Raw genomic sequence first — 14,580 nt, 5'->3', positions numbered from 1 at the left:
CTGGTGTCCCCCGCCTTGATATTGCTTGAATATTGCTAAAAGCGGTGTAAAACCATACTCACTCACTCACTCACTCACTCACTCATTCTGCAGAGCCTGTTGTAGACCATGTGGTCTGGATAATGACTTTTAGGGACAGATATATACTTGAAAGGTTATTACACCAAACCAAAGATTTCCTACCCATGAAATTGTTAACATATACCTTTCCACCGGGAACTACACTGCATGGAGCCAGCTTTAGCAGAATTACAAACATGGAACCTCAAATTAGTCCTCATTCCATTGTCACAACAAATGGATGCATACATTAGGACTGGGACGAGTCTTAATTTACTACCTGGATAAACAACCCACTATTACTCGACCCTACCCGGATACCTGCTGTAGCCTCAAGAGATGGGTACAAAATGTCATACCGGACCCCTGGCAAAAAATATTTAGGTATATTTATTCTATAAAATGATCTGTTCATGAATACACTGGAGTTGACTGAAGCTCCATCTTTATGCAAAACATATAAAAGTCAGAAGGAATGCACGTATAGTCAGAAAGATATGCGAACATTGGCGACTTGTAGGTAACCATGGAGTTATAGCAAATCTTTCTCATTAAATGACGAACCACTGGTCTGGGTAGTCCTGTAGGTACACAGGTTCTACTCAGTACCCACCCGACCCAAGTACCCGAGGTACCCATCTTAGCCCTAATATACATGTCAAAATGACTCAATTCATTTCAAGTTTTTCAGGAAACTTATTGAAAATAATTTGGTACTGATTTGTGGGAAATGGCTGAAAAGGAAAGTGATCAAACGAATGTCAATGTGAATATATGGTTTTACACTTTCTACAATATTCCAGCAATAGTGAGTGAGTGAGTGAGTGAGTATGGTTTTACACCGCCTTTAGCAATATTCCAGCAATATCAAGGCGGGGACACCAGAAATGGGCTTCACGCATTGCACCCATGTCGAGAATCGAACTTGGGTCTTCGGCATGACGAGCGAATGCTTTAACCACTGGGCTACCCGACCGCCCCTTCCAGCAATAGCATGGTGGGGGACAGCAGACCTGGGCTTCACACATTGTACCCATATGGACAATCCAACCAGATCTGCTGCAGAAAATACATCCCTTAAAACAAAAATTCTTCTAAATAATTGAAAAGTAAAACCATTTCATCATGGACACAGCAGTGTTCCTTTGATGTCAACCATGCAAAAGATGGTGACGCCCTAACAAGGGGTGGCGCCTCTGATACCCTGTTTCAGTGGCAGGATTACAAACATAACAATCTCTTGTAACAGCATCGCATTGGACCAAGAATGATGAGTAAATCACTGTCTCTGTGCCACCGAATGTCATCTACCTTGACTGCCAAGCTCAAATAGACTGACATGTGGTATTGATAGGTCTCTAATTTAATGGTCGTCTTTGTGAAATATGAACCGGAATGCATGTCGTGCAATAGTAATGTGAACTGCAATTTGATTAACAGGTTCTTGCTCCAAGTTTGTTGTTGAAAACTCGTAACAGTCCCTAAAAATATTTTATGAAAACTATAAATAACACTTAAAAAAAACGAAATTGTCCCTTTTATTTTAATTTAAACATCTGATAACTATATGAAAAGCAGCTTTATTCAAATGTGATTAACAAGAATCCATTAAACTAAAGAACAGATACCTTTGTCGGGGCCTGACCAACTCCTCCTTTTCCTACCATCATTTGGCCCCTGACGAAAAGAATCAGAGTAGAAATTCTGGACATCAAGACTCATCTTCAGTATTCCCAAGTCAAATTTATACACTTTGTATACAAAATGATTGTAGAACAACAAAGACAATCAGGTGACAGGTCCATACACTGCCGGCAAGTGATCATCAAACACACAACCCCTTGCTGACACTGCTACCAACAATTGCCACAGAATATAAATATTCATCAGTGCATAAAATGTTGATTATGTTTTTTAACATGTGCAATTATCAGGCATTATTTCCTTATTTCCTGATGTTTGTGAGATCTGTGACATCTTGTTTGGGGGGATGAATCACCCAAGCTGGATAAAAAGTAGTTCTGGGTAAGTGGATACTTAGGATGGGCCCTTGCATAAAGCACATTACAAGTGTCAAATGGGATTTGATACGACCTTGTCTCATCACTGAAGGCACCAACACTTAAAGAAATCGCAGTTCGCAGTTAGATCACAAATTCAGGGCATTTGTACAATTAATAATAATCAAGGCAATCTGATTACTCCTGGCATCATTTGAGATGCCATCATCATTTAGTCCAGGTCATTCAGGCATTCCAACGAGACAATTCAGGGCATTCAAACATTCCAACAAGAGAGACAGTTCAGATCATTCAGACATTCCAACAAGAGAGACAATTCAGGGCATTCGGGCATTCCAACAAGAGAGACAATTCAGGGCATTCGGGCATTTCAACAAGAGAGACAATTCAGGGCATTCAAACAAGAGAGACAATTCAGATCATTCAGACATTCCAACAAGAGAGACAATTCAGATCATTCAGACATTCCAACAAGAGAGACAGTTCAGATCATTCAGACATTCCAACAAGAGAGACAGTTCAGATCATTCGGGCATTCCAACAAGAGAGACAATTCAGGGCATTCGGGCATTTCAACAAGAGAGACAATTCAGGGCATTCGGGCATTCCAACAAGAGAGACAATTCAGGGCATTCGGGCATTCCAACAAGAGAGACAATTCAGGGCATTCAGACATTCCAACAAGACAGACAATTCAGATCATTCAGACATTCCAACAAGAGAGACAATTCAGATCATTCAGACATTCCAACAAGACAGACAATTCAGATCATTCAGACATTCCAACAAGAGAGACAATTCAGGGCATTCGGGCATTCCAACAAGAGAGACAATTCAGGGCATTCGGGCATTTCAACAAGAGAGACAATTCAGGGCATTCGGGCATTCCAACAAGAGAAACAATCCAGATCATTCAGACATTCCAACAAGACAGACAATTCAGGGCATTCAGGCATTCCAACAAGAGAGACAGTTCAGATCATTCAGACATTCCAACAAGAGAGACAATTCAGATCATTCAGACATTCCAACAAGACAGACAATTCAGATCATTCAGACATTCCAACAAGAGAGACAATTCAGGGCATTCGGGCATTCCAACAAGAGAGACAATTCAGGGCATTCGGGCATTTCAACAAGAGAGACAATTCAGGGCATTCGGGCATTCCAACAAGAGAAACAATCCAGATCATTCAGACATTCCAACAAGACAGACAATTCAGGGCATTCAGGCATTCCAACAAGAGAGACAGTTCAGATCATTCAGACATTCCAACAAGACAGACAATTCAGACATTCCAACAAGAGAGACAATTCAGATCATTCAGGCATTCCAACAAGAGAGACAATTCAGGGCATTCAGACATTCCAACAAGACAGACAGTTCAGGGCATTCAGACATTCCAACAAGAGAGACAATTCAGATCATTCAGGCATTCCAACAAGACAGACAATTCAGATCATTCAGACATTCCAACAAGAGAGACAATTCAGGGCATTCCAACAAGAGAGACAGTTCAGATCATTCAGACATTCCAACAAGAGAGACAGTTCAGATCATTCAGACATTCCAACAACAGAGACAGTTCAGATCATTCAGACATTCCAACAAGAGAGACAATTCAGATCATTCAGGCATTCCAACAAGAGAGACAACTCGGATCGTCTAGTTCCCTGTAGATCTTTCATAGTTTACTAACAGGTTATCAGGTTTAGTTCCTTGTTCATCATTAAAAGGAAAGTCATTCAAATTTAGATTAGTTTTCATTTTAAGTTAAACCACGCTAAAAAAATTTAGTTCCACTTGGCAACAATGGGTTTGTTTGTTTGTTTGTTGTTTGTTTGTTTGTTGTTTTATGCTGCACTCAGCAATATTCCAGCTATATGACAGCAGTCGGTAAATAATTTAATCTGGGCCAGACAATCCAGTGATTGACATCATGAGCATAGATCTACGCAATTGGGATACGAGGACATGCATCAGCCAAGTCAGCGAACCTGATCACCGGATCCTATTAGTTGCCTCTTAGGACAAGCATAGTCACCATTCTGGGAATCACATCCTCTCCAATCATTCAGAACATTGGTTACATTTCAGAGCATCCAGGTCCAGATTTCAACCACTCAGGTCATCATACACAAATAGAATATTCCATGTGTTAAATGTTCAGGGCATTATGACTAATTTGAGCATACAGCAGGGTTGCTATGAGTCATAACAGACTCACCGTTTTTTACAGCAACCACAGTCAAATTGACGCCTTGATATGAACTTTAGTCAACAGAGAATGGATACATAAATCATACCAAATGCCAAACTCTGACACATCAAAAAAATCATATTTGTTGTAATTTGACTATTTGTCAACATATCGTTTTCGCAAGTCCACAGGAAGTCTCAATGGTGGCGGGTCAAATTGTTCCATATGTAAAACATATCAGGCAATAGCAATCAGCTGTTCCAAAGTGCTATTCTTAAGGTTATTCTTATTTTAAATATATATTGTAAAAACTGCAACTCAAATAACATGATATTGGAATATATTATTCTGATAAATTCTTCTGATCATTTCATCAAAATTCTTTATATATTATTCTTTGTATTATTTATAAATAATTATATTTTTGTGTAATGTTTAAACAAATCACCAGTAGATTGGTAGAAAATGTGTGTACACAAGATTGCCATTTTCGGCTTAAGTTAAGAGAAAATACACAAGGTAATCGTAATTTCTTCAATGAAATTCAAATTTACAAGGTAAATTATATTTCATCTCATATTTCAATTCACAAATTTAACTTTGTTATCACCTGAATTACGTGAAGGGATACGATGCAGTTTCATACCACACATAATACATCTTGACCAATAGCGCTCGATCTCCCTTGCAAGTCGTGTATACACTAATCAACAACAAAAACACATGTCAGAGTAGCTGCAACTCTTTTTTTATATCCATTGTTATATCGGTCTCAGATTGTAATGTTTGGCAAGTACTTTTTCAAAAATATTCGGTCGGCAAAGTTTACAATGTCCAATTTGTACTTTTTCAAATCGGATAGTTTGCAATCACAAAGGGACAAGTCCGGCGCACAGACTGGTTTCTGGATCCCTAGCTATGACTAATTAGGGCATTATGATTAAGGGCATTATTACCAATTGCAACACACAGGACATGAGCTAAAACTATTAAGGCCTATAAGAACATTCAGGGCATTCAGGGCATTACATTAGTTGGATGGAACTTGGATCATTATGGGTATTATGACCAAATATGGCTTTCTGGAAATTATCATCAAATAGGGCATTCAGCGCATTATGATCACACAGGACTCCATGACATTATGACCAAATATGGCTTTCTGGGCATTATCATCAAGTAGCGCATTCAGTGCATTATGATCACACAGGACTCCAGGGGATTATGACCAAATATGGCTTTCTGGGCATTATCATCAAATAGCGCATTTAGTGCATTATGATCACACAGTATTCAGGACATTATGACCAAATACGGCTTTCTGAGCATTATCATCAAATAGGGCATTCAGTGCATTATGATCACACAGGACTCCAGGGCATAATTATGACCAAATATGGCTTTCTGGGCATTATCATCGAATAGGGCATTCAGTGCATTATGACCAAACAGGACTCCAGAGCATTATGACCAAATAAATAGCAATAAAATCAAAATGACCAAATAGCGCTTCAGGGCAATATGACCAATTAGGGCATTCAGAGCATTATGACCAGCTAGGGCATTATGACTGATTATGGCATCAGGGCATTATGGCAAAATAGTACATCCAGGGCAAGACCAAATAAGACATTCAGGGTATAATGATCGAATAGCGCTAAAGGGCAATATGACCAAGTAGGGAATTATGACTGATTAGGGCATCAGGGCATTATGGCAAAATAGTACATCCAGGGCAAGACCAAATAAGACATTCAGGGTATAATGATCGAATAGCGCTTAAGGGAAATATGACCAAGTAGGGAATTATGACTGATTAGGGCATTCACAGCATTGTGACCAGCTAGGGAATTATGACTGATTAGGGCATCAGGGCATTATGGCAAAATAGTACATTCAGGGCACCCACAAAAGAAACATTCAGGGAATAATGACTGAACAGGGTTTCAGGGTACTTAATTACCAGTCAATATATAAAAGGTATTCAGAGCATTATGACCATGATAACCAGTTTTGAAGATTCAGGGCCTTATAAACATTCAGACACGCAGACGAAATTTTATGGAAGTTTTTCAAAGATGTCTTTGGCAAGTGTTCTGCTTGACTGGAAGTGAAAGGATGCCCTAAAACAATTGATCAATAGCATGTAATGAAAATGAAGTGAAAGATTTTGGCGGAGTTTGACCTTTATAGTTCACCATACCCAGGAATACTCCATGGCATATGTTGCAATGCTCCAATCAATGTGTCCAATGAGGTAGAAAGAAATGCAGGTTCTTGTAACCTTATTGACCCTCCTTTTCCTGTTCAAGTTTGGACGTTTTTATTGACAATCTTGTCAAATGCATAAATATAGCATCTAATTTCATCCTTACTGGATCTTAAAAGGAATACAAAAATAACAAATAATTGCTGAATCTAGAGCTTCATAATTGTGTAACCTTTTTTATGGGTGCAGTACAAAGTCTGACTCTCTTATGCAGTCTTTTCACCATCACAAATGGCCAAGATGACGGGATCTAAAAGGAGAAGGATTTCTCTTCATCAAGTCTTTGATGGGAATTAAGTGAACTCTGAGAGACATGTCACACAATGCATGCACTTCCTGGTACAACTTTTCAAGCTCCCATTATACAGAAACTTTCAAAGTAAAAACTACTAACAAGGCAAAACCCTTGTAAAAATTGTTTTACGGCTCTACCACCACGTGTGAACATTTGTTTCCACGTTATTGTATACACAGGAAAAGGGAGGCACAGTTGCACTTCAGAATAGAATTTTTTACATCACAACGTAGTAAAGATAAAGATAAAAAAGATATTAAAACAGGACATGTAATGATTATTTGATTATTACCAGAATAAGAGGCATTGCAATTAACCTCAGTGACCCCAGTGACCTGTTAGAACTATCTTAAGCAACCCATGCTTGTCGTAGGAGGCAAATAACAGAATCAGGAGGTCTAGCTTGCTAACTTGGTTGATGCATGTTATTCGTATCCCAATTGCATAGATTGATGTTCATGATGTCAGTCACTGGATTGTCTCATCCAGACTCGATTATTTATGGAGTGCTGTCATATATCTGGAATATTACTGGTGTTAAACAACAAATAACGAACTCTGACTTTTGTCAACTCTTTTTTTCTCAAGTCTTTATTTCAGTATTAATGGCCTCTGCACCTGGTACAACTTGGTTTTCATGTCAACATGCACCTGGTGCAACTTGGTTTTCATGTCAACATGCACCTGGTGCAACTTGGTTTTCATGTCAACATGCACCTGGTGCAACTTGGTTTTCATGTCAACGTGCACCTGGTACAACATGGTTTTCATGTCAACATCCACCTGGTGCAACTTGGTTTTCATGTCAACATGCACCTGGTACAACTTGGTTTTCATGTCAACATGCACCTGGTGCAACTTGGTTTTCATGTCAACATGCACCTGGTACAACTTGGTTTTCATGTCAACATGCACCTGGTGCAACTTGGTTTTCATGTCAACATGCACCTGGTACAACATGGTTTTCATGTCAACGTGCACCTGGTACAAGTTAAATCGAGTTCCTTGAATCGAGCTCTGTAAATATTCCATCAGAAACACATTATTGCCTGCTACCTCGAGGACGAGGAGCAAACTCCAAGGTCACCACATACATCTACTTAATACCATGCCAAACTAATTATACACCTGTTTTGCATCTATCATCTCCTGCATCTCACATCGGGCAAAAACATATTTACGTAACGAGATGAATTAATAAATGAAAACATGGGCATCTGTTAAGGTACTTTATAAAGTTAATGTTATTAACAAGGACTAAATGAGAGTTGTATGACTATATTCGATTCAGTGAGCACCAATAATTAGTATGCTGTATATGGGTTATCATCATGACCGGTACCTATATGAGTTATCCCCAGAATAGATCCTGAGCAGCCTAAGCTTGATGTTACAGCCACATACAATTTGTGTTTATTGTGTTATCACACTCTGAAGGCACTCATCAATCAATCACTGGTATTAATTGCTACAGACTGAATTATTTACACTCTGTCATGACACTGCTGGAATATTGCTGATTGGTGCAGCAATTGCTTGTTCTATAGAAAACGCTTGTTGGATCATATTTCCAATGTATGCAGCGGAATTAAATAACACCCTTCAAAAATTTGAAATACAACATATTTGATATTATTGATACCTCATTCTATGAAGACAACCCATAGGTTAATGAATGGCTACCACTGAAACATAATATCAACTCATAGCAGTATATATCACTCTGAATATCAGGTAAATATGAGGAGGTCATATTTGGCATGTCAATATGGCCAGTACAGCATAAGTTTATATGCTCAGTACAGCATAAGTCTATATGCTCAGTACAGGGTATGTTTATATGCTCAGTAGAGGGTATGTCTATATGCTCAGTACAGGGTATGTTTATATGCTCAGTACAGGGTATGTCTATATGCTCAGTACAGGGTGTGTCTATATGCTTTATACAGGGTATATCTATATGCTCAGTACAGGGTATGTCTAAATGCTTAGTACAGGGTATGTCTATATGATAGTACAGGGTATGTCTATATGCTCAGTACAGGGTATGTCTATATGCTCAGTACAGGGTATGTCTATATGCTCAGTGCAGGGTATGTCTATATGCTCAGTACAGGGTATGTCTATATGAGCAGTACAGGGTATGTCCATATGCTCAGTACAGGATATGTCTCTATGCTCAGTACAGGGTATGTCTATATGCTCAGTACAGGGTATGTCTTTATGCTCAGTACAGGGTATGTCTATATGCTCAGTTCAGGGTATGTCTGCACTTTATGATAGTATTACTGAGTGAGTGATTCAGTATGGTTTTACACTGTTTTTGGCAATATTCCAGCAATATCACAGCGGGGGACACCAGAAACGGGCTTCACACATTGTACCCATGTCCGGAATCGAACTCGGGTCTTCGGCGTGACGAGCAAATGCTTTAACCACTAGGCTACCCGACCCCCCCTAGTACTACTGAGTGATGAGACGGATTGTTGTCTAAGTCTCAGGTAATAGTTTTCTCTGTTTAAACTGTCATGCATCTATTTGAATCCCTCAGACAGGATAACAGCCTCACAGAAAAGCTAATTACCTTCAATATGATCAATAAGGCCGCCTATTGTGATACACATTCCTCATGTGACAACAACAGGCTCACTCAGCCGTGGCACTGTAAATACTAGGTCATGCATTCAATTAAACAAGTGGGGTCAAGACTCCACCTGGATTTGACCTTCATGAACTGACCGCTTGTCTGGGACCAAGGACCTTCTCCTTGCTTGTTCCACACAGCTTGTACAAGCATGACTCTGGGATATCATGTGCACTTAACTTCCACTCATACACAGCTTGTATTTACACTTCTGATTTTAACATGGCTTATACAAATACTCATTGAATAAAACAGACAAGGTGCCATGATTCTAATGATCCAACTTTTGATAATGTGAAGACTTTATCTAACAATTAGGAATTTCAAATCATAAAAGTGAGTGAGTGAATATATGCCACTTTTTGGCAATTCTCTAATGATATCATGAACTTCACACACTGACCTTGTGGAGAGATTGAACCACAGTCTCTCTGGGGCCTTTGGCTTGACAAGCAAATGCTTTAACCACTCTTCTACTCAACCACCTCTCAAATTATGTAAACTGCGAGTCACTGGAGCAACAGGTTGCCTTTTTAAACTTAAAACCAAAAACCATAGAAAGTATTATATGTGGAATTATTTACATATATCAGAACAAGAGCAGGTCGTGTATTACCTTGTCTTTCAAGGACAGTGGGGGTCAGAATAGCTAGATCAAAAGAGCGGTTCCTTTTCATGCTTTGTCATTAACCCAGCTCCAAGTGTCTGTGTTCATCCAGCTCAAGCTGATCGTTGTCTTCAGAGATGGAAGCAACTTGTAAAGTTACCCTGAACTATCATGTCAGTTCTCCAGTGAGAAAATGTACTGAGTTATTCACTAGTATATTTTCTAGCACCAATGGTTTCTGAGGCATCCACTATGATAAATATGCAGGATATTTTCTGCTGGCATATCAGTTACAATGGAGAGTTATGTTACATATTTTGCATAATGTTGTTCTGTATAGTCATCATGGTCATGGCTTCTAGGTTTGGGTGATGAATAAGCATTTGATCAAACACTGAATCTCAAAACTGCTTTCTACCTTTTTCACTTTGGCTTTTCTTATATAGATCCTTGATAAGAAAGAAGATAAAAGACACAAGTTACCGAATCTGTATGTTTTGATCATGCTAGGTAACAAAAGAGCAATAGTTTTGATCATGCCAGGTAACAAAAAAGCTATAGTTTTTATCATGCCAGATAACAAAAAAGCATGAGTGTCTTCTTATGTGTGGTTTCTTGTTTTTTAATTCAAATTTCATCAAACACACTGAAATTCTCACAATCGCCAGTTACCGTTTTTTGGAACATAAACATGAAATTCTCTGTAAAACCTATTAAGTGTAGAGTATGCTGCTAGCCCCTGAAACAGTTTTTCATCTTCATGTCAAGGCATGTCAGCTTACTGTGGGAAGAGTGAGTGAGTGAGCTGTGTTTAACACCACCTTGAACAGTATTCCAGTCATATCACAGCATGTCAACTTAATGTGGGAGGAAAGCCCAAAGTGATGCAGGTCTTAGACATCAACCACATGGTGAAACCCACGAACACGGGCATGGTGATGACAAAGCTAGAAACATAGATCAAGAAACCGGGATTCGAACTTACAATGATATGGTAAGTGTCTGGCATGTCAGAGGGATGCAACTCTGCACAGTGAATTGAGGCGCTTTTGACTGGGCCACCCGTGCCTCTAATGTGGGAAGAAAGCCTGACATGGGACAGGTTGTAGATGTTTACCATTTTAGTGAAACCAGCAGTCACGGTGCTCACACACCAAGGATCCCGGGATTCAAACTCATAACCAGTTGCACCAGGCAGGAGTAAGTTAAAGGACATAGATTTAGAGCCGGTTTAGTACTGCATTCAATGCAACATAGTCAAACAAAGCTTTCAAGCCTTTTCCTCTTCAATATTTAATTCTGATTTAGGGGTTCTTGCACACTTTTGTTATGGACTTAATCACCTAGATGAAACAGTCAATGGCTGATAACAAACCCACATAAAATGTACCGAGCCCCTGTAGAATGTTTGTCACTATTTTCATTGAAGGATCAAAGGGCTGTGGATCGGATGTAACCTACACTAACCCAAACATAACTAACCATAAGGAATATGTATTATCTATAACTATAAGTACTATGTAAAAATATATTGTGTTGTGTAACTTGCTTGAGATATAGCTAACTCTTATGATGGAATATTGCAGGGCTCGATTTAGCCATGTAAAACATGCATCACTGCAACCTATTATTGAAATATGCAACCTAATATTTGTCCACATGCACCAAGTTCACCGATCAAACCGTGGATACTTCAAGGTGTGCACATGTTTCTATTATGTTTTACAGCAATACATCATTAATTTAGTGACACTGGCAGCAGACCGGCCTAAGTTTCAACCTTGATAAACAATGGGACCAGGATGCAACCTGGTTGTGTTTGTTGCAACTTAGTTTTCATGTCAACGTGCACCAGCTGCAAGTTAAAACAAGTTCCTTAAATCATGCCTTGGGTGGCAAACAGATTCAAACAATATCAGTGCTACTCTACTTTTTAATGTATAACAGAAAGCAACCCAGACAAATGTTTCCTTGTCAGAAATCGAAGCCATCTTGCTGAGCCAAAGACTCATAGACTTGTGTGGTGATTTCAGATGATTTTGTTTCATGATTTATGTTTCAGGGAAAAGTCACCCTTTAAAGTGACTTTTCCTATTAATCCTCTCTCAGCATCAGTTGAGATGGATAGAGTTCAACATGGACATATTATGTACATAGCATGGCTGAGAAAATGAGGCTTTTCATAAAGTGCAACAGTCTATATTTGCTGAGTCATGCTATGATCACCTATGGTATCAAGTACACATAGTTTTATAAACAAAATCTAGTGTTGTACAAAACATAAAATAATGATATGCATGGATATGTCATGTCAGATCATATATCTGACATGATCATAAATTCATAACTTAGTGTAACAGCTTTCAATACTTTCTGGTGCTTTGTTGTTTGTTTTTTTAGTATCGTGTGCAGGATGTCATAAAACAATGATTATAGCATAATGCAAGATGTGAAAATTATTGGGAATATATCAACGGTCTGAGTGTTACCGGTACTTAGAAATTGTGATCAGTGGTTGGTGCTATATTCATACATTTCTGTTCAATATTATTTCACAACTATCACCTTAAATTACGCATGTTGCATAATAAACAATTGTCCTGTACTATAATGTATAACAATGAGATCCCATGACTTATGTCAAATCAATACTAACATTTCACGATTCCTCTTAACAGAAAGGTATTTACACCCAGACACAGGTGTGGTCTATACAATGAGAGGCAGACTCTAACGAATTTCATTTTCGAAATATACATGATAACACAAATATTCATGTATTTGTTTGGCAAAAAAGATATTCACAAGTATTTCTGATCGTGAGCAGCCTTAGATGGCGATCAATGTATAAATCAATCACATCTGACAGTTCAAAACATATCCTTCTTTTGAAACAGTCAAGGTCTTTGGCGATTCCGTCATAAAAACGCACTTACACAGCAAATGTTTTACCATTCCAGTGTTATTTGATCAAAACCATCTGTCTTAGACCGGCGATGTTAGATTCTATACAGCTGTCGTTCTATAATAGAATGAATGACACAACGCTCCAATAAAAGCAAGTCGGTTTGCTCAATAAATGTCCTGTCAAATAAGAACCTACAAAACAACAAATACTTTGTGTGACACTATTTACAATGCGAAATATTACGCTTATTTCCCAGCAAAGATATGCACTGAGCGGTACAACTAACACAAAACAGTCAGTGGGGGAATATACCATTTATCGCAACAAGCGGGATAAAAATAGATTCCAGCGTGCATCAATGTCAGAGTGTTGATCACGCGATCCACTGGTAGTCGGCTGTGATCGACAACTTGAAGTACCACAACAAATCGTTATAGACAAGGAAATAATCTTCATAAACAATTATTAACTTGGGATTAGGTACAGGTGAGAATAAAATTTTTATAACGTACCTTTTGCGGCCTCCATTGCTGAGAATGCAACGTGCGTTTGGACTAACTACGCATGCGCCGTGGTGACCAAGCTAGCGAGTGTAAACAGACCAGCTGTTTTCATCACAACAGCAGAATCCGCGCGCAGTGTAAGGGTTGCGACACTTCCTTCTCAGAACATTTGTTTACATCATGTTCTGGGTCAGAAGACGGCATTGTGCCTGTCAGCGGACAGTAAGCCAAGGAAAATTGTTTTGAAGAATGATTATATATTTATCGTATTTTTCAAGGCAGTTTTATGGAGGGAATGGTTGTGCGTGATTGAAATTGATATAAGGAAGGTTATGTTTATTGTTTGTGATATACATCAAACAGCTTACGACCAGGCTTTTCTATTGTCTCATTTCTTGCATTGTAATATGGTCAGATTTAATTTGAAGATATGAATTATTTATGACAATCCCCAAACATGGCAACATTGGACGTTGCGATAGCTATATACCTCACCATCATTTCCTTGTATAGGCAGTTGTGTTTGGTTCAGTTTGTTATGCGGCTTAATGGCATTCTAAGCATATTTGATTTAAGTAATTCAAAACCCACTTGTTTGTGTTTAGATAGTTTTGATTTATGATCAAGCGGCCATATGAAATACTTCATGAGGAGGAATTTATCCTGTCCGCGTCTGTTTATTTTATCCTGGTTACAAAATGACCGGGATGGAATGTGACAGGATAATATTCATCTGAGTACAAATGAACATTTTAACCGATTCCGCTTGATACCCAGGAGTTCACAGGACTATTTGAGAAAGCAACATTCTCACACGCGATAAAACTACTTATTACCGGCATTAAAATGAAGCAATTAACTTTAGTTTGAAACTGTGAAATGTGTTTGAGAGGGGGACTAATCCTTCTTTTTTTTTTTCATTTTATTTATTTATTTATTTATTTTTTTATTTTATTTTTTATTATTATTATTTTATTATTATTATTATTATTATTATTATTTTATTTATTTATTTATTTATTTTGGGGGGGGGGGGGGGGGCGAGGGAAGGGGGTCATGAAACACTAACAGT

General features: G+C 38.4%; 1 protein-coding gene across 2 annotated transcripts in view; it reads right to left on the bottom strand.

The window, feature by feature from the left end:
• LOC139477665 (multiple C2 and transmembrane domain-containing protein 1-like) overlaps window positions 1-13,558 on the bottom strand; it is a 197,354-nt gene extending 183,796 nt beyond the window's left edge. The window contains exon 1 of one of the 2 annotated variants that reach the window (XM_071260369.1): window positions 13,518-13,558. In XM_071260369.1, coding sequence (XP_071116470.1) covers window positions 13,518-13,533 — 16 coding nt within the window. In that variant the 5' untranslated portion in view covers window positions 13,534-13,558. Of the gene's footprint in view, window positions 1-1,688; window positions 1,794-13,517 lie in introns of those variants that run through there. The other variant, XM_071260300.1, reaches the window with a different exon arrangement.
• Between the last annotated feature and the right edge of the window lie 1,022 nt (window positions 13,559-14,580).

Source organism: Haliotis cracherodii, unplaced genomic scaffold, assembly GCF_022045235.1.
Source record: "Haliotis cracherodii isolate W230 unplaced genomic scaffold, xgHalCrac1.p SCAF_1, whole genome shotgun sequence".
NCBI classification, from domain to species: Eukaryota; Metazoa; Mollusca; class Gastropoda; order Lepetellida; family Haliotidae; genus Haliotis; species Haliotis cracherodii.
This window is presented reverse-complemented; position numbering and strand designations above follow the sequence as displayed.